The following is a 25,849-nucleotide window of genomic DNA, read 5'->3' on the forward strand; positions in this document are numbered from 1 at the left end:
GAGGGGTATGGCAAAGGTGTCTGGATGCACTGGTTCAGCACATCTCCTCAGCAACCTCCACTACTGGGACTGCCATGAAGCCACCTTTCCTCCTCCTTCAGCGCCCTGAGTCTAAAGCTTCACACCCTTGGCAGAGACCATGAGGGAGGAACGGGAAGGTTACCACTGCATGCCTCCCTGGGAGTTTTCATGGGGCAGAGGGTGGGGCTCAGTTATTGCTGGGAAGTCTCTGTGCTCCTTTGGGCAAATCTCGCCCTGCAGAGGTCACCCCTAAAAGCTTGTCTGGTTTTCCTTATACTAAGAGATACGGTTCTCTCAGTGGCTACAGCATCCCCATGTATATTTCTGTAATTACGGTCGGGAATACACCGCATACTACAAACACTGACTCAAAGCTATTTAGTTACTATCCAGAAAATTTAAGGGCAACCACTGTACATAGCCATCTCCTAACAATAACTGTTAATGCCTCTCAGCTCATTGTCATCTGCGCACTCACTAAACATTAATCCACCTATTTTTTTGACATTTAAGTCTTTTCTATTGAAATTTCTTCTTCTAAAATAACCCAAAGTAGGACCACAGGAATTGCCAAACTGGATCAGATCGTGGTCCATCTAGTCCAATATCCTGCCTTCAACAGCATTCAGCACCCAAGCCCTTCCCTCTAAGTTTTGCACTGATCAGGGAATTGTCTTGCTCCTGTTAGTTTTTTAAAAACAGATGTATCAGCAGGGGAAACAGTAGCAGTCTGCCTCCGACGTGCTGGCTCCAACAGAGCTGAAAAGCCGGGTGATCTTTATAGTAGTTCACTACCGAGAACCTTTCACATTTCTCTATAATGTGAATGAGATCAAATTAATAAACAGATCAATTAAATGCAGTGCTTCTAGCAAAACCCCCAGCCCCCACTAAGCTACACATAGGAAGAAGTAGTACAGGTTTCTCACATCATTGCTTCAGGAACCAATTGCCCACTTGCGACCCTATATTTACATTGTCCTGAGCTGTCCGGAGTGGCTCAGGAACATGAGTACCAACCTCAGGGGAGAATGTTACCAACCAGGGCACAAACCTCAGACTGGTAGTGAGTTCTGTACTTAGATTTCACCAACCGAGTATCCAGTGTGAAGTCCTGAAGCACTATAACAGCCTTAACTTGGAGTCACAGACAGTCCCCTTGGGCACTCAGTCTATCTTGCCGTCCAGGCAAGCCTGCATTTGTGTCAGATGGCCCCTTACACCAAAAATCACAACAGTATTTAAGTTACTCCCAGTTCCAGAAGACCAGTCACTTACTAGTCAATTGCACCTTAGATCTTATACCAAAGACAACACTTGTAGCCAACACACAGATGAGCCAGACTGGTTTCCAGCTATGTGCTGGTCAGCGTTCAGTTCAGGACTAGTGGCCTTGGCATGAGCTGGCACCGGGTCTGCTAGCGTCACATACATGCTTTTGATTTTTTAGCGTACCTTACCAAGGCCCCAGAAGAAACTCTGAAGGCATATGTCTGCAGTTGGTGAGTGCAGGAAATCATGGTAACTTGTTGCAGAATGTATCTCATAAGCTCAAGCAGCAGCCAAGATTTCATGCTTGGTAACTGATGTGGGGCTGGTACCAAACCACAGGTCCAAATACTCCTGAATGCATCTAAATGCAGTAATCTAAATGCAGTGGTTCAGACTCTTTGCTGTTTGTTTGGATACTATACTAATACGTGGGGAAGAAAACATGCCACCCAGAGGTTTAAATGCACAGGTAGTATAACTCAGACACTGAGGGACTAGAGCGTAGCAAGAAAAGCAACTAAGAGGAAGGTGTAAGAAGGGGCATTGCAGGACTCCCTCACATATACACACATAGGCACCAACTTCCCCTCTTCCCCATGGGTGCTCGACCCTGCCTCTGCCACTGGCCCCGCCCCCAGCCCACCCCTTCCATGAGGCCCTGGCCCTGCCCCACCTCTTTCCACTCCTGCGCCGCCCCCATTCCAATCCCTTCCCCAAAGTCCCCGCCCCAACTCTGCCCCCTCCCTGCCCCTATTCCAACTACTTCCCCAAATCCCCGCCCCGGCCCCACCTCCTCCCCTGAGCGCATCATGTTCCAGCTCCTCCCCCTCCCTCCCAAAGCGTGCGAACGCTGCCAGACAGCCCCGGAGCACCCATGGAGTCGGCATCTATGTATACACATACAAACTACACTGTCTTCTGGCTCCTCCATGTGTAGGTTACACCAATTTAGACCCAGTTATTGATATATGCTTATACATTGTTCTAGCATTTGGCCTCAAAAATCATAAATTGGTACAAAGAGGGCTCAGAAAAACATAAGAATGGCCATACTGGCTCAGACCAAAGGTCCATCTAGCCCAGTATCCTGTCTTCCGACAGTGGCCAATGCCAGGTGCTTCAGAGAAAATGAACAGAACAGGTAATCATCAAGTGATCCATGCCCTGTCACCCATTCCCAGCTTCTGGCAAACAGAGGCTAAGGACACCATACCTGCCCATCCTGACTAATAGCCATTGATGGACCTATCCTCCATGAACTTATCTAGTTCTGTTTCAAACCGTGTTAGCGTCTTGGACTTCACAACATTCTCTGGCAAAGAGTTCCATAGGTTGACTTTATGTCAAGAAATACTTCCTTTTATTTGTTTTAAACCTGCTGCCTATTAATTTCATTTGGTGACCCCCTAGTTCTTGTGTTATGAGAAGGAGTAAATAACACTTCCTTATTTACTTTCTCCACACCAGTCATGATTTTATAGACCTCAATCATATCCTCCCTTACTCGTCTCTTTTCCAAGCTGAAAAGTCCTAGTTTTATTAATCTCTCCTCATACAGAAGCCGTTCCATATCGTTATTCACTTTTGTTGACCTTTTCTGAACCTTTTCCAATTCCTATATATCTTTTTTGAGATGGGGTGACCACATCTGCACGCAGTATTCAAGATGTGGGCGTACCATGGATTTATACTGAGGCAATATGATATTTTCTGTCTTATTATCTATCCCTTTCCTAATGATTCCCAACATTCTGTTTGATTTTGCACATTGAGGGGACGTTTTCAGAGAACTATCCACAATGACTCCAAAATCTCTTTCTTGAGTGGCAACAGCTAATTTAGACCCCATCGTTTTATATGTATAGTTGGGACTATGTTTTCCAATGTGCATTACTTTGCATTTATCATCATTGAATTTAATCTGCCATTTTGTTGCCCAGTCACCCAGTTCTGAGAGATCCTTTTGTTGCTCTTCGCAGTCTGCCTGGGACTTAACTATCTTGAGTAGGGTTGCCCACTTTCTACTCACACAAAACCAAACACCCTTGCTCTGCCCCACCCTCCTCCAAGGCCCTGCCCATCTCCTACCCCTTCTCTGAGGCCCCACCCCCGCTCGCTCTCCTCACCCTCACTCACTTGCTCATTTTCACCATGCTGGCTCAGGGGGCTGGGGTGCAGAAGGGGGTGAGGGCTCCAGCTGGGGGTGTGGCAGCAATAAAGTCCAAGGGAAAAAGGTAAAATAGTTTGTACCTTGGGGAAGTTTTAACCTAAGCTGGTAAAAATAAGCTTAGGGGTTTTTTCATGCAGGTCCCCACATCTATACCCTAGAGTTCAGAGTGGGGAAGGAACCTTGACAACCCCTTTTTCCAGATCATTTATGAATACGTTGAACAGGTCCCAGTACAGACCCTTGCAAGGGGACATCACTGTTTACCTCTCTCCATTCTGAAAACTGGCCATTTATTCCTATTCTTTGTCTCCTATCTTTTAACCAGTTACCAATCCATGAGAGGACTTTCCCTCTTATCCCATGAGAACTTACTTTGCTTCAGAGCCTTTGGTGAGGGACCTTGTCAAAGGCTTTCTGAAAATCTAAGTACATTATATCCACTGGATCCCCCTTGTCCACATGTTTGTTGACCCCTGTCAAGGTTTCCTCCCGACTCTGAACTCTAGGGTACAGATGTGGGGACCTGCATGAAAAACCCCCTAAGCTTATTTTTACCAGCTTAGATTAAAACTTCCCCAAGGTACAAACTATTTTACCTTTTGTCCCTGGATCTTATTGCTGCCACCACCAAGCGTCTAACAAATATATGACAGGGAAGGAGCCCGCTTGGAAACGTCTTACCCCCCAAAATCCCCCCAAGCCCTACACCCCCTTTTCTGGGGAACGCTTGATAAAAATCCTCACCAATTTGCATAGGTGAACACAGACCCAAACCCTTGGATCTTAAGAACAATGAAAAAGCAATCAGGTTCTTAAAAGAAGAATTTTAATTGAAGAAAAAAAGTAAAAGAATCACCTCTGTAAAATCAGGATGGTAAATACCTCACAGAGTAATCAGATTCAAAACATAGAGAATCCCTCTAGGCAAAACCTTAAGTTACAAAAAGACACAAAAACAGGAATATACATTCCATTCAGCACAACTTATTTTATCAGCCATTTAAACAAAACAGAATCTAACGCATATCTAACTAGATTGCTTACTGACTTTTTACAGAAGTTCTGACCTGCATTCCTGCTCTGGTCCTGGCAAAAGCAACACACAGACAGAGAGAACCCTTTGTTTCCTCCCCCTCCAGCTTCAAAAGTATCTTGTCTCCTCATTGGTCATTTTGGTCAGGTGCCAGCAAGGTTATCTTAGCTTCTTAACCCTTTACAGGTGAAAAGGTTTTTCCTCTGGCCAGGACAGATTTAAAGGTGTTTACCCTTCCCTTTATATTTATGACACCCCCCCTCAAAGAATTCTAGTAGATTGGTGAGACATGATTTCCCTTTACAAAACCCATGTTGACTCTTCCCCAACAAGTTATGTTCATCTATGTGTATGACAATTTTGTTCTTTACTATAGTTTCAACCAGTTTGCAGGTACTGAAATTAGGCTTATCGGCAATAGGTATGATAATCTGCAGACACACATAACTAACTACAGAAGCAACATTACAAGTTACCCATACGATGGCATCAGTGACTTACTATCAGCAAACAACTATTCACACCTCCGGGTGGCATAACAGAAACACTTCGGAGAGTTTCCAGTGTACAATGGCCATCTGTCATAGGAAAGGAGTATGTGGACTTCATCTGGGACAGCTAAGGGCTCCGGAATGAGTGATGCATGCTTACATAGGCTCTGGCCCGCTATCCATTGGCAGACACATGCAAAGGAGCAGAATTCCACACACCAGCCTCAACACAAGATCAGCAGGTTTTAGTTCCTTCATGCTGTGGTTTTTGAAGCTTTATCAATTACCTGCATCTGGGTTTCTCTGTGGAATCCACAGAATGTCAAGTCGCAACTTCCCATGCTTCTTTTTCAGACATTTCTGTCCCTTCCGCACTCATCCCACCCGAGTTTGCTTACTTCCTAGGATGTCTGGCACGAAACCAAAGAATTTTAAAAAAAAATCAAGATGATGTGCAGATGTTTTATTTATGCTATGCCATGATTTATAAAATCTACAGTATTTCACTGATCTACTTCATACCTTGCAGGAGCAATGAACAAACAGTCTATCAGGAAATTAAAAAAAAAAAGTCACTACATTATCTCACTCCTACACGATCAGTAAGGTGCGAAGCACGCTTTTGGCACCAGATCCATAACAAACACTAAAGCCAAGTCTTCAATGACAGACAAGTAAGATGCTCCCAAAGATTGTACGGAAAGAAGCAGAGGGAGGAAGGGGAAGAGGAGAGGATATTATACAGTCTACAATAGTTTATAAGCAAAACAGAATCTAGGGATGAACTGAAACCAAACTCCCTGACCCAAACTTTACAAAAGCTGAAATTCAGACCCAGACTTTGCAGCTTGCTCCCATTTGTAAATTAACATCAAAACACTCAAATAAGCACCATGTATGCAAGAATATGAATGCAATCTTGCCAATAAGTTCACCGTCTGCCTCTCCTACAAAGAAACCCATTAAATAGCCACCAGAGGTTAGCAACCAAACGTTGTTTGTTCTAGAGCAAAGCTAATCTGGCTAGAAAGTGCCTGAATGTTTTCATTTGTTTACAGTAGCACTCACGATGTGCTAGGTGCTTGCCAAATACTGTCCCTTCCCCAAGGATTTCCCAAACTAATGGCAGCCAAGCAAACAAAGGTTAGACAAAAAAAGAACTGGAACAACAATAGACAAATTATATACAAAACAACTTGATTCACTGTAGGAAACATTTAGTTCATATAATAATTTAATTCCTGCCTTGATCTGTGCCGGATTTTTCCCTGGCATTTATTTCTTCTTTATTCAGTCCAATCTTACATTAATTCATCCTAAATTTCCCTTTCCTTAGCTTCATCATTTGATTCATTTCTCAATAATATCTCTTGTTCCCCCCTCAGCTTCCCAGCATAAATACCAGAGATGACATTTTTTCCAGTGGTTTTGATGAGACCAGCTTTTTTTTTTTTTCTTCTCCTTTTGCTCGTTCCATATGAGTCTAAGTTTGGCAGGAAATAAAGGTGCAATGGCAGCTCCCACTATGAAAGAAGAGCTTCCATCAGAGCCATCTGCTTTCACCAGCACACCTGAGCAGCTCCAGCAATATTGGCAAACAGGCCTCCAAGGGGAGGTTAGCTAGATTCCTCTGCTGCCACCCAGAAAACATTACGCTGATGAAAAAGCCCAAACACTGTACAAATTAGTACAAGTTTGAAAGGAATATGTAAGGCCTTAGCAGTCTGAAGAAAGGATTCTGGTTTTTCCTCTAGATTCCAGCAGAAAGGGGCAGGCTGTAGCTGTTTCAATCACTTTGCAAATCCATATTCTATTTCTCTGACATATTTTTACTCAGACACCCCTGCCATTGCATCATCTTTAAAAACCACACTATGGAGAGGCTTTCAATACTATCCACTTAAATCTGCATATCTTGCAGTTTCTTCTTTAAGAGATTATTAATCATGTTTATCAGGGTAGTGCCTAAGGACCAGCCAAGAATGGGGCCCTTTTGTGCTAGGCACTGTACAAACAGAGTAACAAACAGCCCTTGCCTAGAAGAGCTCACAAATTTAAGTAGACTAGAGACACGGGAAAGGGTGGAACACACAAGCAGAGTGAACAAGGTAATGGTGGCAAATATGTTTGTTTCATTATTTGGAAGAGGGGTTAGTTAGGAGTGGATCAGATGAATGGAAACAACAGGAAAGAGAGAGGGGGCATTAAAAGAAACAGGAATGAGGGGGACAGGGCAGTGGAAAAGAGGGTAGGAGGGGAAGATGTGAAGTGAAGAGACTGAGAGATTGGAGCAAATGACCAATCAGCACAGGGCAGAAAAAGTCCAGTCAAACCTGCAGAAAGTTGTCTGAATGGCCAAAGATCCCTGCTTCAGCTGTTTCTGCAGCTGCTCCCACCAGCTGGAGTCTCTGACTCGATCTTCTCTACAGTTCTTCCCTCCCCGCAAGGTCACATGGTGCAGAGTAGGCGATTTAAATTGACTCATTTCAGTCCCAGCTTTCAAGGTGCTCTGCCATGAGCCAACCAAATTTGTGTTCATTTCCAGGTTTCTAATAGGGGCAGTAGATATTTCACACCCCTGAGCGATGTAGCTATGTCGATCTACATTTTAAGTGTAGACGAGGCCTAAGACAGGCAGAACTCACACTGGGCAATGAACTGGAATTGCTTGCTGGGAGCCCCTCAGAACACACACACTGCACTTTAAAGACATTTTGCCTCAATCACAACGAAAGGAAGTAGGATTCAAACTGTTAATCACATTTTAAAGAGTCCCTTGTTCCATCTGGTCACATAAGAAGAGGGAAAAGGTTATTACAGCACTTTCAATTATCTAACCACAAGCCACCAGCTACATGCAGGGAAAGTTCAGCTAGAGCCAGCTGTGTGATAGTTCTCATCAGAGCCCACACCCTCAACATGCAGTTCTGCTCTGAAAAGTGACTATCAAAATGGCATCGTTGGCTTCCATGTTTATTGGGTCTTTGTCATAAATATAAAGGGAAGGGTAAACACCTTTAAAATTCCTCCTGGCCAGAGGAAAAACCCTTTCACCTGTAAAGGGTTAAGAAGCTAGGATAACCTTGCTGGCACCTGACCAAAATGACCAATGAGGAGACAAGATACTTTCAAAAGCTGGAGGGGAGGAGAAACAAAGGGTCTCTCTGTTTGTGTGATGCTTTTGCCGGGAACAGAAAAGGAATGGAGTCTTAGAACTTAGTAAGTAATCTAGCTAGATATGTGTTCGATTCTGTTTTGTTTAAATGGCTGATAAAATAAGTTGTGCTGAATGGAATGTATACTCCTGTTTTTGTGTCTTCTTGTAACTTAAGGTTTTGACTAGAGGGATTCTCTATGTTTTGAATCTGATTACCCTGTAAGGTATTTACCATCCTGATTTTACAGAGGTGATTCTTTTACTTTTTTTCTTCAATTAAAATTCTTCTTTTAAGAACCTGATTGCTTTTTCATTGTTCTTAAGATCCAAGGGTTTGGGTCTGTGTTCACCTATGCAAATTGGTGAGGATTTTTATCAAGCCTTACCCAGGAAAGGGGGTGTAGGGTTTGGGGAGGATCTGGGGAGGAAGACGTTTCTAAGCGGGCTCCTTCCCTGTCATATATTTGTTAGATGCTTGGTGGTGGCAGCAATAAAGTCCAAGGGCAAAAGGTAAAATAGTTTGTACCTTGGGGAAGTTTTAACCTAAGCTGGTAAAAATAAGCTTAAGGGGTTTTCATGCAGGTCCCCACATCTGTACCCTAGAGTTCAGAGTCGGGAAGGAAACTTGACAGTCTTAGTGATTTCTGTTCTGACTGTGCTAACACAATACCACGGAGTAACTAAAACACCAAAAGCTATCCATTTCTGAGGGCTCTTTTTCAGTATTGGAGTGCATTAAGTTAGTACTATACCCTTAAATATTTCATAGTTTTTAGGAGCTAACACTATAAAGATCACTGGTCAGAAAATTATTTTAGGGAATACAAACTGAGAATATAATACATGCTATTATACTGATACCATTTTAACACCCAAATTATTTATATTTTGTAAAAACATCCATCTACAAAATTTTAGACATGGGAAATACCTCCATGAGTTTAAGTTCCAATGGAGCCATATTTGGTTTAAAATCGGCATTCCCTGGCAGAATAATGCTACAATGCTTGGGCTATAAATGCTAATTAATGAAAATATGAAAGTGAAATGGTCTAGAAATCCATTATCAGAAAATATAACTGACTAGACTACTGTGTTTTCATTGTTCAAGTTTAAGAGAAATAGAAAAAAGTGATATGCAAACCAAGAACGTTTTTAGATTTTCAGAATTAATAATCCAAGGTGACATTTATAATACAGTTAAAAACACTGTCTTTTAGAAATACATGGTTCTTAACTGGCCAGTTTATTATTTCATTATTATGATTGGTATTTGCAAAGAAAGGCTTTGAAATGGATATTTAAATAGCTGACCCAACCTAGATCGAAGAATGTATTTCTCTCTTGTAAATAGATTTTTCCCCTTTTTGCCCCAAATTCCATTTAGAAATCATTACAAAAAAAAAAAATCTATGGCTTGCTATGCAACATCACAACACTAGTGCCAAAAACTGACCTACAATTAACAGTCACCACAACTACCAGACAAACATTTGCATTGGCAGAATTGTTCAAAAATTGCCTTTCTATGCCAAGAAAAAAAGCCTATTGGATACCCACAGCTTAATAGACAACATTCCTGTATTCTAAAATCACCACCACCGATTACTTGGCTGAAATAGTTTTTGCAGCTGTATACAAGATGTCTCAAAAGCAGAGGCTTTTGCTGCATTCCTTCTCCCTGTACACACTATGCACTCTTTTGCAACGGCATGAAAATTATTATGATTTTAGGTTACACAGTAATGCAGTCTTAACAGGTTTCCCCTAACAGTCCTAGCTGTGCCAATGAATAAATGAAAGCTAACAAAGTGTCTGAGCACTACAGCGGTTCTGCCTTTCAGCTCAAGACTATGACAAAAGAAATTTAAAAAAGAAATGACATAAAATGTCCTAACTGAACTAGAAGAAAAGTAGCAGTGCAGAAATGGGCAGCAAAAAACTTGAGAATTTTACCTCTGGCCAAACCAGTTGATGGCCACACAAGCAGTGAACCTCCTTAATCACAGATCTAGGGCCCAGCAATAAAACAGCTACAGTAAGTCACAATTGCTCTTTGTTCTTCATACTATGACTTTTGCTCAGTTTCTTATGCAAGCTCCTAAAGGGATTATGAACAGAATTTCTTGATCTTTTTCTCCCTCTCCATTTGAGGATCCAGATAATTAAACTCACGTAGGGCCCAATACACTAGGCACATGGCAATGATGAGCTCGACAACCAGCATCAGTTCTTCAGAACCCACATGACATCTGCATTTCTAAGCAAAGTGACCACAAGATCTTTGCAGTACACTGTACTTCCCCTCCCAGTCCAGCGTTTGGAATCATAGCTCATCAGGTAGGTTTTAACTTAGGTCCCAGCCCTCCAAGGAGATGAGCACTCTGTGCATACATTATAAGCTCTTTAGGGCAGGGATCATGCTTTTTGTTTCTCTCAAGCACTATGCACAATTTAGGACACTACATAAGTAATAATTTAAGGCTATCATTTTATTAGGTAGTGTATATATTATAAACACGCACTGTAAATCTGGACACAAGACAGTGTGGCAGTACGTTTTTATGGGCTACGCTGCCAGTTTTCAATCTGTCCTGTGAAAAGGGCAGCATGTAGCTGCAGTGCCCCAGGAAGAGATCAGGGGGGGAATCGCCACAATTCCCTCCCTGATTCCACCTTTCCTCCAGGGGGAAAAACAAGCCTATATTTAATGTAGATTGCTTCCTCCTCTGTTTCAGAGTAACAGCCGTGTTAGTCTGTATTTGCAAAAAGAAAAGGAGTACTTGTGGCACCTTAGAGACTAACCAATTTATTTGAGCATAAGCTTTCGTGAGCTACAGCTCACTTCCGATGAAGCTTATGCTCAAATAAATTGGTTAGTCTCTAAGGTGCCACAAGTACTCCTTTTCTTCTTCCTCCTCTGTGTTGGCTCAGCTATACAGAACAGCACATGGCAAGGGTAGATCAAAGGCTCTGCCCTCTCTCAGTCCCAGCCTGCCCACCTGCCTGGCAGAGGGGAGTAGCAGCCCAGTCAAGACTGCTCTTCTTCCTGGTCTGTAACCTTTCCAAGCATTTAGCCTATACAGGGGTGTAAGAGGGTATAATCTTGCCCTATATTTCCAAACCCAGCCCCTGACCTTTGAGCACTCTGCAATCCTCCTCCATTTGGATACTATTTAAGGAAGAGATCCAATCATTTCTGCCCACACAGGAAGTTTGGAAGCTGAATATTCCCAGATCTGACCACCAGGTCCTGGCATTATGCAAACACTATGGAAAGTATGGCCAAGCGCACAATCAAATTCTTTCCAGGCTTTGCAGAAACAGTAGCTAGTTTATAAAATATAAAGTCAAATGCTAGTGACTAGGGTCGTTAGAACTCCAGTAAAACCGACTGAGGATGTGACCATCGTACAACCTTCAGTGAAAAGGAATTCACACAGTGCAACATTCAGCAACACACAGTGGTCTGAAAATACGACGTATGGGATTAATTCAGCAAAACATGCTGACCCAGCGAGGTTATTGCACTCTAGCATTTGCTCAGTGCAAGTATATTTAGGATGCATAGAAAGGGAAAAGCAGATCCACTTCTCGGTTTGTCAAAGAGCTTATAAATTATGTGTGTGAGATAGTCTAAACAGGTGGGGCGTGGAAGAACTCCCCTCGTCTTTACCAATCTTTTTCAGTGGGGAATGGTTCTGGGAAGAGGGAAAGGAAAGGGAAGTCCATCTCTGTGTTTTGCAGTAAGCAGTTTATATTAACCCACAACTAACTAAAAGCCCACAAGCGGAACAGAAAAGCAAGACCATGTACATACCTCTTTGGAGCACCAAGCGCATTTTGGATGAATGAGCAGGCACTCTTCACAGGAGGTAGCACTTCCACTTGTGCAAATATTGAGACCTTCAACAATAAAAAACAACAGAGAATGGGGTCATCTTACAGGTGAAATAGCTTGAAATTGGTAGCTTATTGCTCATCGCAATACACTTTATGTAACCATTAATGTAAGATTAAACATTTCACAGGCCTTTGGAGTTTGAACCACTGAAAATTAGGACTCTAGTGATTTCCTTTCCTCCCCGCTCAGATCAATTAATTTTTGGAAGAGTTAGTCAATTGATCAATCTAATTAAATATTTCCAAGACTTCTGCTAGAACACAACAGTCATTACGTTGACATGAATGTTGCTCCTTGCAAATCCTAGATAACACTGACTTTTAAAAGCTGGCCAAACAAGTCCCAGTAGGCTTTTTATGATTATTATTGTTATTATTCCTTTTCATCTGAATGAACTAGTAGGGTAAAATATTAATACATCTTTTTAATCTTAAATTAACCTTTAATTATCTCTGATCCCTACTTCCCACACGAGTGATTTACATAATTGAGTCACCTCCTTACTCAGAATTGCTTTAATTTATTAAGAGTCATTTCCATAGGATATCCAGGTTAAGCAAGACAGCTCGTTTATATTGGGTAGTGTCCAATGCATCTTAGAATGGAACATGTTGGTCCGCGCTTTATGGTAGTATGTTTTTTACGTGGAGTGCTAATGCAAAACATACATTGACTCCGGCACACACAACTTGCAATGTTATCGGCACCCTTAAATTATAAGCGTCATACAGAGTAAAGACAACAGGATTTTATACCCAGAATCTAGTATGGAGGTTCTGAGCACATTAAATTAGTGCTGAGTTGTCATCACTAGGGTTAAATCGTACTAAACATCAAAAGTATTAGGTTTGAATGCAACAGCGTAAGTTTAATGGTGTCTGTAGATATGATGAAAATAACCATTGATGTCTCTGTGCTCCAGTGTGCAGCTATTAACGTCAACTGTCGATAACTAATTAGACAAAATTCCAACAGAGGAGTCTATGTGGATGCTGCATAGTCTAAAAGGAAATGCCTTGGGCTTGAATTCTGAGCCCACTTATTTTTCCCACACTGAATGTCAATGAAAGCATTTCATGCCTCGTGCTACACCTCATCTATTAGCAGACAGTTATATCCACAGACACTATTGCACTATGCATAAAGCCAGTGAAGGCTGAGTGGACTTGGTGATGTCTGGAATGGGCTGATTAAAGTTTTGCTCTTTAGGAGGAACTTTTTGTTGTAATGTCGGCTTCTGAGTCCCAACTGCTGCCCTCCTTGAATGCATTTATATTTAAAAATTTTAAATGTTGGATTTGGCTGTATGAGTCACTCAAGTTTGAGGGATGTATCGAAGAGGAAGGAAGTAGTGAATCAAGCTGGACAGCTGTATAAGGGAATGCCATGCTCTAGGTTAGAAGCTAGTAAAGGGTAATTTTCACATCACAATTTTTAAGTCATGATTGTGCCCTGACTGTTTATGTCAATGTCTCACACTGGCAATTATCTATAACCCACAGGATGATTCATTTTAACTCACTCTCCCTAAATCAAGGGAGCTATGACTTGTACTTTTTCAATGGTTTTCATTGAAGGATACCGTCTGGTTTTGTTTTCATTTAACAATAGTTAAAAATTACAATAATGTTATTTAATTGATTGCTATTATATACATGTAATTTACTCCTTAAACCAAGCCCAATTTCTGGACTTTTCAAGAATTCAAAAAATGAAACAAAATATTGATTATAAAACTGAGCTACTGTCTGCACAGATCTGTAATTAACACGTTGAACTCTATTTCCAAACCATGCAATTAGATGTGGTTTTCAGAGAAGCTGTAAAGCTTTCCCCACTCACAAGAAGTCTTGTAACAATGGGTTTTGTAGTATAGCAAAACTGCTGTGTTTTATTTTCCTTATAAATTAATTCAGGGGGCAAAGGAGGGGACTAATTGGAGAGAAAACAAACAGTTGTAGAAATCAGCCTTCCTGTTGCAGGTACAGCCAGCACCACTGCTCTAAATGTCCAAGATGTGTCTCTGATACTGGTTTTGAAAAGTCAGTGCCTCACTAATGATATTTTGTGATGTTTACCAAGTAGTATGGTTAAGAGGACATCTCTAGAAGCCAGCAGCAGCTGAGTTCTAATCCTGGCTTTCCCACTGACATTTAGACATCACTTGACCTTCTGTCTGGAAAATGAGGCTAATGTTTACCTACCTTCTTTACAAAATATTGTAAATGGGTTATCCTCATTTATAGGTGGGCCTGTGAGGATTTACGTATTAATAGAGTTTAAGGCCAGAAGCAACCACAAGATCATCTAGTCTTAATGTTATTATTAAAATGAAAACCAAGAGTTCCCTTCATTGGGCCTTTCCCATTCTGTACCAGGGCTAATGCCTCCTCCACAGCACCCTACTCACGCCACTCAGCAAGGTGCAGGGAACATGGCAGCTTTTGAAGTTTCAACATTTGTTTTAGTTATGCACTGGAATAAAACCAAACCTTTCAACCGTTGCTGGAAAAAAGGGAATTGTGTCACAATGCCCATTTTTGGATCAAAACCTGAGCTTTTTGATTTGAGTGGTGTGCATCACCACTGGCCTGGGAGATCCAGATTCAAGTCCCTGCTCTGCCCAAGTCAGTGCTGACTTTTTCATCTCAGATTATGCTAAATCAGGTGGAGCAGAGACATGAACCTAAATTTCCTACATCCCAGGCCAGTGCCCTGACCACCAAACTTTAGAGTGTGAGTCTTAGGCTCTCTCTAACTTGATTAAAATAGATACACCTCCATCTAACACATTTCAGCTTCAGCAAAACAGCATATTTGGACAAAAATGTTCAAACAAGCCCTAGCTAGGAAAGGAATCCACCCCTCAGAAGCCACAGATCTCCACAGCTGCTAACATGCCATCTGTCTGGCATAACCCAAGCTTGCATGCCACCAACCACAAGAGGCTGGAGGATCTGCACCTATTCTCCATATTGCTCTGCCCTGTATCTAGTTCCACGCTGCTCAAGCACCCAGCAGGCTCTGAGTGGCTTCCTCAAATCGTGCCATTTCCTTGGAAGAGCAGAACTGCACTGGTTCCAATGCAAGAGGGACCTCTGCACCCATGGGTGAAAAGGGCAAGATTTGCACCCAGGAGGATAACTCAGCTATGATCCCAAAATTCTGATGATGCAGAATGAGCTACACCAAAGAGCAACTTTGTGAGAGGCGCCCAGGGAGGCCACCAAACAGATGCTCCATGCAAATTGCTGCGACCTTTTTTTAAACCAGTTCTGCCATAAAGCCCAATATAGCCAACTCCATAGTACATAACACATTTTAATGTACCAGCTTGCCTAAAACAGAGATAGCTCTGTATCCATGTAGTTAGGTGCGAGATTTCATCCACCTTAGCTACGTAGGGGCTGAAGTCAGTAGGAGTTATGAGTACTCAGCATCTCTTAGGATGGAAGAAAATCTATGGTGAAAATCTGTTGAGTTTTACTGCCCCATGCCATAGCACTCTCCACAGGATGAAGAGCTTGTAAATGTAGCTAGTTAATAATGTAAACACAAGGGGTAAATAAATGAATAGTGGACTCAAAGAAGTTTATTGGGCTCACCTTATAAGAGACCAGCACTACACTAATAAAGAGAGTGGCCATTTCCAGTATTATCAGAGCACAATCACAAATTGCTGCTGTTTTAATAGGTGTCCGGGAGCCATAAAAGCATCCCTGCTGAGGAGAACAATGACAGCTCTCTGGATTAAGTACATCTTTCACATTAGGGCTGAACCTGTGCCAGGAGCAATATAAGGAAAGGAGGCCTAGATATCAACAGATAATAAAATGAATGTTTTAGATTTTATGATTATTAATGCTGCCACTTGCCATCTAGATCACTGAAGACCTGTAACCCAAACACTCAGTGAGCCTAATCAATATTCTAGGGAGGAATCTTTCTTCTGCTGAAGTTGATTATAATCAAACTTTATTCCTTTTCATGCCAAGTAGAGAATGGCTTGAGTTGTAAAATCCAGACCCACAAAGTTTAAAGGCAGTTCACATCCAGGGATATGGTCTTCTAGGCCACATTCAATAGCAAGTCTCTACCAACTCTGAAAATAAATAATCACATTAAAAAGAAAAACCTTGAAGTGGGGACCTTGGAGAATATCTATGAGCAAGAACTTGCCTGTTCTTTGTAATTAGGAGTGAAATCCAAAATTGTTCAGAAACCATTGAAAATCAAAGCTGAGCCCTTCGTTCAAATGGTTCAAGTCAATATGACTGCTGGCTAGCTCTCCACTGGCCTCTCAGGACACTTAGAGAAGGATAATCAGGTCTGTTCAGATAACAACTGCTCCTTGTACTATCCTTACAATATTTGCTCCAAATGGACACAGAGATCTGGTACTTTTGAGAAACAGCAAAAAGCAATAGTATATATGGAAACCTGGGCACACGCAATTCCAGGCTTAGCTGAAGACAACTCACCTCAAGTGTGACTTACTCAAAACATCTGTATTTTTAAGAGCAAGGCACATGTGGCTATTATTTACCACTGTGATATTTGGCAATTTGGTAAACATTTTGGAATATAAAACACAATAAAAACACAGGAGGAAAAAATCAAGAGAACCTTTGGGCTGGTGAACTGCTCTATTTTATTGGGACTGTTGATTTTCATGCTCTGTATTTTTATTTTCAGTTATAATAATTATATATAGTCTCTGGGGGAAAAATGTTTTTTATTGGGATTGCTAGTAAAAAGGGATACCAGTCTAAAAACTCTTGAGCACCCTGACACCACTTACAAAAAAAAAATTTAACAGCCTGTCCCCAAATTTGATGGGAGTTTGTTGTTTTCAGAACCACATGTAGAATGAACTAGCGCTTTCATTGTTTGGCCTAAAATGAGGAGAACCAAGGACTGTAACATGATGCATGTGCGTGCACTTTGTGAGGTCTACTCCTTTCCTGATACGGTTATCTCATTTCGGAAGGTGTGTCAGAGTCATGTCGGGCAGTATCATTAACCACATACCAGCTACTGCACTACATTCTGCCTTGAAACCAATTCAACTCCTTTATAAAGAGCCCCTTATAACATGCCAAACCCAGCATTAAAAACACCTCCTCACAACGTGCACATTTTCCCTTGGCTCAGATGGGGGAACCCTACCACGGAGACCTCTTTCGTGCTTCCGGATAAACAACCCCAATCATTGGTGGCTGCACCTCGGTGGTGGACGAAGTGAACTTTGTGATATATATATATAGTGCCTGTACAGAGCTTTGAGTCCAAAGGCCCTGTAGACAACGTACAGTATCAAGGTTATGGAATTTAAAAAAACCCGATTATTTAAAAACCTGACCTCACACTTGGCAAGGCAATTCCCATCTTTTCATGTATTTATACCTGCTCCTGTATTTTCCACTCCACGCATCTGATGAAGTGAGTTCTAGCCCACGAAAGCTTATGCCCAAATAAATGTGTTCATCTCTAAGGTGCCACAAGGACTCCTCTTGTTTTTGCTGATACAGACTAACAGGGCTACCCCTCTGAAACAGATTATTGATAACCTTCGATCCAGACAGTGTTTCAAGGAGTCTTTTGTGCTGGGGGATGGGGGGATACCACCTGCCCCTCCAAGGGGGGGAGGGAAGGAATCCAGAACCCAGTTTGCCCCCAGAATCTGGAACATCAATGGGGCACTTCATCTGTCTTTAGCTGCTTCAGGGGAAGGCCGCCCTCCCTGAGCACTTGGCAAAGGGATGCCTTGCCAGGAAGAAACAACCCCTCCCCCCCCCCCCGCCCCAGCTAGTCACTTTCCCCACCCCCCTCTCTCTTGCCACAAGCCCCTGTGCAGCCCCAGGAAGCCACCACAGAGCTGATGGTTAGTACTATTACCCCTGCAGCGCAATCTTCGCAATTTCCACTCAGAACAGCCCCCCAGCTTCCCGGTCGGGTGAGACCTGAACAGCCAGCTTACCCCTGAGGTGGTGGAGCAGGGCGGAGAGGACGAAGAGGCGGGCGGCGCTGGGGGAAGACAGCCCCCGTCCCCGGGGCATAGTGCCTGCAGCTGGAGGTGGGCTTGCGCGGCAGCGGAGAAGCCCGCCGAGCTAGCAGCGGCCACAGCTGCCTGGCCGGCGGGAGGCAGCGAGCCGCTCGGCCGCTGCAGCAGGAGCGATCCCGGCCTGCCGGGCGCGCATTACTGTCCCGGCGAACAGGTCACGGAGACGGGCTGGGCGCAGAGCATGCCCCGCTCCCCGGGGGACTAGGCAGCGAGCCCTGCGGCGCCTCAGGGGGTCCCCTCCCCGACCATCAGCAGCGGGCAACGGCCTGGAGCGCAGCGCCACCGGCTCAGGAGTTGCGTGGCGGGACCTCCCGGTTTGCAGCCAAGTTTCCCAAGCCTTGGATTAATCCCTTCATTTCTCCCTCCCCGGGTCTGCCCCGCGCCCGCTGTCCCCTCCCTCCCTGGGCCTGGCTCCCGCTGTCCCCTCCCTCCCGGGTCTGCCCCGCGCCCTCTGTCGGTCCCCTCCCTCCCTGGGTCCGTCCCCCGTGCTCCGAGGCTGAGCAACTTTCTTCCTGCAGGAGGGTGCGAATATGAAACCTCCGCCCAGCCTGTCCAGTGTGCACGCCGGGATCCTTAACACTTAACCGCCCGCTGGGGATGCCTCTCTCAAGTCAAACACACACATGCCCCAGCCGTCGCGCCAACTGACACACGGACTCCCCCCCAACACACACACATACCCGCTCCTAGACGCCACCCAGACACACAAACAGCAGACATGCATCCACTCATACTCTTCACCCACTCTGGCACACAAGTCCCATACTCCCCCCAACACACACACACAGCAGACATACACACACATACTCTGCCCACACACTGGCACACAAGTCCCATACTCCTTCCGCTACACTGCAAGCACAAGCCTTCGAACTAAACTAGTGTACACACACACACACACACTCCAAGTGGGCATAGTTTCCTAACCTGTTCATAGGCTTAGAAGAATTCACTTTTTATTTTTTTGTCATTTCAATGGCTAATATCACTATTTATTCTTAAGCATTTTCTGTTTTTATCCATTTACATTGTCAGGGTTGTGAGAAATTGGGGGAGGAGGGCTCAGCCAAGAAGGACGACAGACAAGCACCATTTAATGACAGTGTATGCCGAGATTCAAAAAGTTAAAGTTTTATGACCATTTAAACACAAATTGTCAACATCAAATGTAAAAATATACAAAGTTACAATACAAATATAGGTTTCAGAGTAACAGCCGTGTTAGTCTGTATTCGCAAAAAGAAAAGGAGTACTTGTGGCACCTTAGAGACTAACCAATTTATTTGAGCATGAGCTTTCGTGAAAGCTCATGCTCAAATAAATTGGTTAGTCTCTAAGGTGCCACAAGTACTCCTTTTCTTTTTGCGAATACAAATATACAATATCCTTTACACAAACTAGTAAATTTTCAAACCACATTTTTCTTACTTTGGCTATCTGTAAATGTGTGTCATCAATAGAAATAGTTTTTCATCAGTTGTGTATGCACTGTGAAATCAACATTTTCCAACATTTACTAATAAAAATCTAGTTTTTAAAGCCTGCCCATCCATTTGCTTTCATTACTTTTCTTTTCCAGAAATGCATTAAGTATGTCTGCATTACTAAACATTAAAGAACAATCCAAATCAACTGAATTGCCTGTCCTCTGTTAACTCCAAATGGAAGAATTATTTAAATATCACTGATAATTCCCTTAATTCCCTCCCGGCCTTCTACAGTTTCAGAAGCAGGTTCCAAAAACATATTTTCTGTCCATTTGTAACAGAGTGAGAGAACAAACATTTCAGATCTAGAGGATGATTGTGGATTTATGAGGGCGTTTCAGTTGCTGTTTGGATTTACTAGTTTCTTCTGTTTTCATGGATTATAACTCAGTTATGCAACATTAAAGGAAAATTCCAGTAATTAGTTATACTAGTTTAGGCTTGGATCCTGAAAAGCTTTACCACTCATGGTGCTACATGTTTGCTGGAGCGGAGCATTAGAGTTTGAGCCTAAGAGATACTGAGCACTCACATCTCTATTCCTAATCTAATATTGACATTATTTTGTGTATGTAAATCATATTAACTATAATATTTGCTCTATTCCCATTAACTTTCATAGTTATTTTTTACAAATATGGCCAATTGTTTCAGTATTGCCATAACTGTGAAAGGTCATGGAACTGGGTTTAATTTAACTAATTATTTGTAATCTGTCTTCAAGGCCACTGTTAGGAATTGTCCGCACACAAAAGTTGTGCCACTTTCACTGTACCAATATCTTTAAAGCAGTACAATCCCCTTAGGGTGGGCACAGTTATATCAGTACACATGTATAGCTCCTTCTCAAGTAGAAAGGGGAATAAACAGTATTATCAGCCCCGAAGGTTAAAAAAACATCAATCAGACCCCCAACAATCATGGGATTGGCCCAAAATCATGGTGATTTGGGTTTTGTTTTTTTAAGATTACATTACATTTTTGGCCTGTCTTTTGATTTCTGTACTCCCCCTGCCAGCCCCCAATCTGTGTGTGTGAGAGAGACATAATTAGATTGCCAACACTTCCAAATTTGAGGCGATTGTGACCCCCACTGCAGAAGCTTTTACCCCCACATCTGCCCAACCCCCTGCCAAGCAATCAGTTCTACACTCCACCCCCTCCCGCCCCCTTCTCCTGCAGCTCCTGGGTCTTCACCCCTTGTCCCAGGCCAGAGTTATGTGGGGATGCAATAGGATTCTTTTCTCCCCATTCCAGGCAGGGGAGACTGGCAACTCCAGGGGTTCTTCACCCCCCTCTCTGCCCCTTCCCAGACCTGGTATTATACAGCTGCCCTGAGCTGCTGGGCACTTTCTGCTCCTAGTACCTGCTCCCCTCTCCCCTTCTGTGAGAAAGGGGTCTGCTCCTGAGAGGAGGGGGAGAGAGCTGCGTCCACTTCCTGCAGCAGCTCTGATTGGCTGCTTTCCCCCAGGAGGCAGAACTGGAAAAGCAGCTAATCAGAGGAGGGGCCACTCCCCCAGCTGAAATTCTGGAGTGACTGGTTTCTGAGTCATTTTGTTGCCAGACTAGTTCTGCTCCACCAAAGTGGGGTGATGCGTGAGAGAACTGGGAGAGTTGGCAACACTGGATCAGCAATGCCAGTAGAAGGGCAGATAAAAGGTGCCGAATTTGTGCCGAGACTTGCCAGGGCTGAGCCCCAGCACTGCTGGGCTTGCCGCGTCAGTTGTGAAAGTAAAGAAGTTGCTCAAGCCCAGGCACCTCTTTCCTTACAAATTAAGCACTGCCTTTATCCCAGTGCAATCGCGTCCATACTAGGACAGAGTTGTACTGCTATCTCGGTAAAACCCAAAAGGAAAAAAAAAGTCACACTCCAAACTGACGTCGTTATTCTGAAACAAACCTGTGCATAGCCCAAGCTTAGCTGCCGTATTGAAAAGAAAAGAGCCACCATTAGCTGGCCATTTTGTTGCAGTTATCACAGCCAAAGTGGGGTCTTGAGGAGAGATCTGAAGGAGGAATGTGTGTGTTGAAAGTGCAGTGTGCAAAGCGTGCCTGAAACAAATTGACCCCTGCTGTAATTTCAGCCATGTCAAGTTGCACCAGGGAGGAATATGTCCCAAAGGTTTGATAACAGAGAGGAGAATGTAGCCTGTTATGTGTGTATATCTGTCTGTTCTACAAACTGAATCAAATTCATCCCTGGATTTACAGTGCAGATCCACCTGGCCCACAGTGCACTCTGTTGCTGACATGCCTCTAGAATAAAAGGCATTCCTTTGTGGGGAGCCTGGATAAAGGAAATCTGTGCCACAGAACCCCTGTGAAGGTGTAATGAGATAGGTAAAGCAGCAGTGCAGGGGGTTCTCTACCCTTTGCCCACCATGGTAGTGAGTTCTGTCCAAACTCTGAATATGCCAGCCTAGAGTGGACAGTAAGGGTATATCTACGCTGCAATAAGACACCCGCAGCTGGCCTAGCTTGTGGGACTCAGGCTTGCAGGGCTATAAAATTGCAGACATGGTGAAGCCCAGGCTCTGGGAACCTGGTGTCCTGAGACATCATCATGCTCTAGGTAATCCAGTGTTCTGAATAAAGAATGATATTGGCTATACCCTATAAGCAGACTGCAGTACTTGAGTGCTTTAAAACACCCTGCTTGTCAAGAAAAGAAACTACCAGGAGCTCCCTGTGCTGGCCCAGCTCACCCATAATCCCTCCTCTTGCTACACAGGAAAACAATGTGGATTAAAAAAAACCCACAGATGTACAAGGGAGAGCTGAAGAATGGTAAATAAGTAACACAGAGAAAGGAAACCCAAGAGGTAAGAGGAGAAATCTACAACAGTGGAAAAGTCAGGCAAAAAAAACCCCACCACTGAAAGAGATGGAAGACATACAGGGTATATTTTTGAAGAGAAGTTGCCTCAGGAGCTTGGTTCCAGGAGATGCAGCCTTTCACCACTATATCACTGGTTGTATTTAGCCCAGCTAGGTAGCATCCAAAGTTCATATACTGACTATTTGGTGGCCCGTGTGAAACTAGTGACTAGTTGGTGTCATTGCAGTTCCACTGGGATGGTGGATTTTGTGTGTGTGTGTTGTGGATACCAAATGGCACTGGGGGCCGGGTCCTGCTCAGTGGGAGTTTTGCCATCGACTTCAGTGGGAGAAGGATTGGCCCAAGAGTTTCAGTTCCATCATTCCCTCCCACAGTGAATCTTGACAGAGGGAGACAGATAATCCAGGAGCCCCTGTGTGTGGTTCACTTTACAGACTTAGCTTTGAGAGTTCCACTTAGCCATGGCGGGGAATCAGCAGGGTATTAATGCTGCTTTAAGGAGCATTAACACAGGGTCACATTTCCAATGGGAAATCTATGGAGTGTGATTGCTCCTTGATTCCATGGCTCCTGCCCTGCTCTCCAGTTCCTGTAGAGGAATAACCCTGTAGAGCTTTAGTGGAGGAAGTTCTCTGGGTCCCTGGGGGAGAGTATGGTGCAAAGTCAGTTGTCTCCCATTTGGTCACATGCAGAAGCAGCAGGAAGGATATTGCCCTAGATATTTATAGAGCAGCAGTAAAGTCAAGAGAAGGACTTTTTCATAGTTTTCCATTAAATGTGAGGAATCCACCCCACAACAGTGAGGACAGCCACTGTGTCTGTAAGGTTGGCTACACAGCCAGGAAATAACCCATTAAATGAGGTTATGTGCAGCCTGAATTGAAGCTCCTAGACTAGTCTTTATTTATTGCCTGCTATGGTGGGCTCTGAACTACATTCCTATTGCTGACACTCTGGAGGATTCGGGGACAAGCTGAGAGCAGCTACCAGCATAGAGCAAAGTCAGAGAATGAAGATTACCTCCTGCGTTCCTCTGTGTGACAGCATTTAATGAGCCACACACCTTTTCCCTAGAATTCCCTTATACAAAAGAAGGGACCAAGACCAGAAAGATGCAAGCGTAATCTGTGGAAACAGAATTATTCAATATAAGGTGCAATGCAAATTGATGAGGAAATGGCATCTCGGGAAGCAGTGTGGTGCTGGGATTAGAGCGCAACCTCAGGAGATTTGTGTTCCATTCACAAAGCGAATGTGTCAGAGCTGGGATCATGGATGGACAAGTTGCATAAAGGCCAATCCTGCTCTATTGAAGTCAAGGAAAGTTTTGCCATTAACTTCAATGGTGCAGGATCAGGCTCTTAACCTCTCTAAGCCTCAAGTTCTTTATCTGTAAAATAAGGATACCACCACCTCTCATAGGACTATTCTGAGGCCCAGTTGATTAATGGTAGCAAAGTGCACTGGGATCCTTGAATGTGAAATGGTAAGTATTACACTTACTGTATTGTGAGGTCATGTGGTTCAATCCTGTGAGACGCTGAGCACCCACTCAATGGTGCAGAGAACACTTACCTCCCACTGAAACCATTGAGGACATTCAGTACCTTGCTGGATAAGGCCCGTGAACTGTCCAAACAAAAAACCTGACTTGTAGTTAAGTGTCACAGCGCATTTCCTCTGGAAAAGGAAACAGGAAGAGCACTTGGACTCTGCGGGGCTCATCTTTTTTGTTTGCTTCATCTGGCACATCTTAAAGCTACTGTTAAGGCAGGACTTTCACCCAAGAGAGTCCTCTCCAGTACATCTGAGCTTAAGATCCGTTTTAAACTCAGTTCTCTTGATCCCCAATCATCAGTAGAGAGGAACAAACTCAAGGGGACTGATTTGGATTTTGCAAAACCCAATCAGGTATGTTTTGTTTGCAAAAGCCAAATCAGAGATGATTTGGATCTGAGTTCCAAATATCTGAATCCCTGGATCCTGCCTGGGGCAAGGAGGGAAGATAATAAGGGCTGGGATATCTCTAGATACCAAGTGATTCATTTAATAGGCCCTAGTCCAGATTTTTAATATGGCTCCTATCTTTATAAGGATTGATGCAAAACTCTGGTCTCAGACGTGCTCTAACCTTGTTCAGATCTGAATACTGGTATGTGAGTCCAGCTCTAATTTAAAATAGAACTTGCATCTTTCACAGCCCATTGCTTTGCCCCTAGTTGACACTGCAATGAAATCCGAGTCCTGAAATTGTGACATCTCAATCCTTCCCTGATAACTTCCCTGATGGCTGTAAAGTCATAAACGTAGGGTTGTAATTTACTATGAGAGCCAAAAGGAGGAGAAGCCAGGTGGTGAGAGCATGAATTCTTAATCAAATCCCAGTAGGTGCAATAATAGGAGAAGCAATAGGACTCTGCAACCAGGGAACTGTAGTGTCCTGGGGACACCCCTTTAGAATCCTGGAAAGGACTTTGGAGCAACTAAGATAATCCCCTCCTGGCCAGGTTTCACACTGAAGCCTGTGAATGCTGGGATAGGACCCAAGAATTTAGATTGCATTAGAGGGATGCCTGTATCGTGTAGATATGATCATTAAAGCTCATAGGTGCTGCATATATCATTATTAATTGTTTGCATTCATGCAAACAACAGCTAGGAACCCTGGTCATCGATCAGAAGCCCATCGTACTAGGTGCTGTACAAACAAGAACAAGACAGTCCCTGCCCCAAGGAGCTTACACTTCAAATTGCAAGACCAGGAGACAACAGATGGCTACAGACACATAGGAAAGTACAAGGAAACAGTGACACGAATATGGCCAGCAAGATAGGCGGTGGACTCAGCACATCAGCAGCCTAAACAGTGACGATTTATTATAGGAATCAATGCAAAAAGAGAGAGTTTTTAGGAGAGAGATGTGAAGGTGGATAAGGAGGTAGCTTGATAGATGTTTATCCAGAACTTCTTTCGAGTGTGTGTGGGGCAGCCTGGCCGAAAGCATGAAGGTGCTTGTTTGAAAATTTAACAAGTGAGTGATGGCGGCTGATGTCGTGGGCCAATCAGAGGCGAGCATGGCCAGCTGGCTCGTGAGTGAGAAATGCTGGATTGACAGAGTGGGGATTGACCATGAATACAAGCACAATATGTTTGATGTGATAAAGAAGGGGAAGCCAGCAAAGGGATGCAAAAGAGAGGAGTGACATGGTCAAATTGATGGGATAGGGAAATGATCTTTGCAATAGCATTCTGAATAGTTATGGGTTTGGCAACGTTGCATTTGTGAAGGCCAGACAGAAGGATGTTGCAGTAATCCAGATGTGTTGTGAGGAGACCAGAGTTGTAGCTGCATGGATGGATCAGAAAGGCCGTACCTTAGAGATGTGAGAAGAATTGGAGAGAGTCAGACA

At 43.5% G+C, this 25,849-nt stretch overlaps 1 protein-coding gene across 1 annotated transcript in view; it reads right to left on the bottom strand.

Moving 5' to 3' along the window:
- The window catches only part of ITGB5 (integrin subunit beta 5), a 120,555-nt gene extending 102,060 nt beyond the window's left edge, over nucleotides 1–18,495 (bottom strand). The window contains exons 1-2 of the mRNA XM_048869066.2: nucleotides 18,029–18,495; nucleotides 11,965–12,050 (exon numbers count right to left, since the gene is read on the bottom strand). Coding sequence (XP_048725023.1) covers nucleotides 11,965–12,050; nucleotides 18,029–18,107 — 165 coding nt within the window. The 5' untranslated portion in view covers nucleotides 18,108–18,495. The remainder of the gene's footprint in view (nucleotides 1–11,964; nucleotides 12,051–18,028) is intronic.
- Nucleotides 18,496–25,849: the final 7,354 nt, after the last annotated feature.

Source organism: Caretta caretta, chromosome 11 (genome assembly GCF_965140235.1).
Source record: "Caretta caretta isolate rCarCar2 chromosome 11, rCarCar1.hap1, whole genome shotgun sequence".
In the NCBI taxonomy this organism is placed as follows: domain Eukaryota; kingdom Metazoa; phylum Chordata; order Testudines; family Cheloniidae; genus Caretta; species Caretta caretta.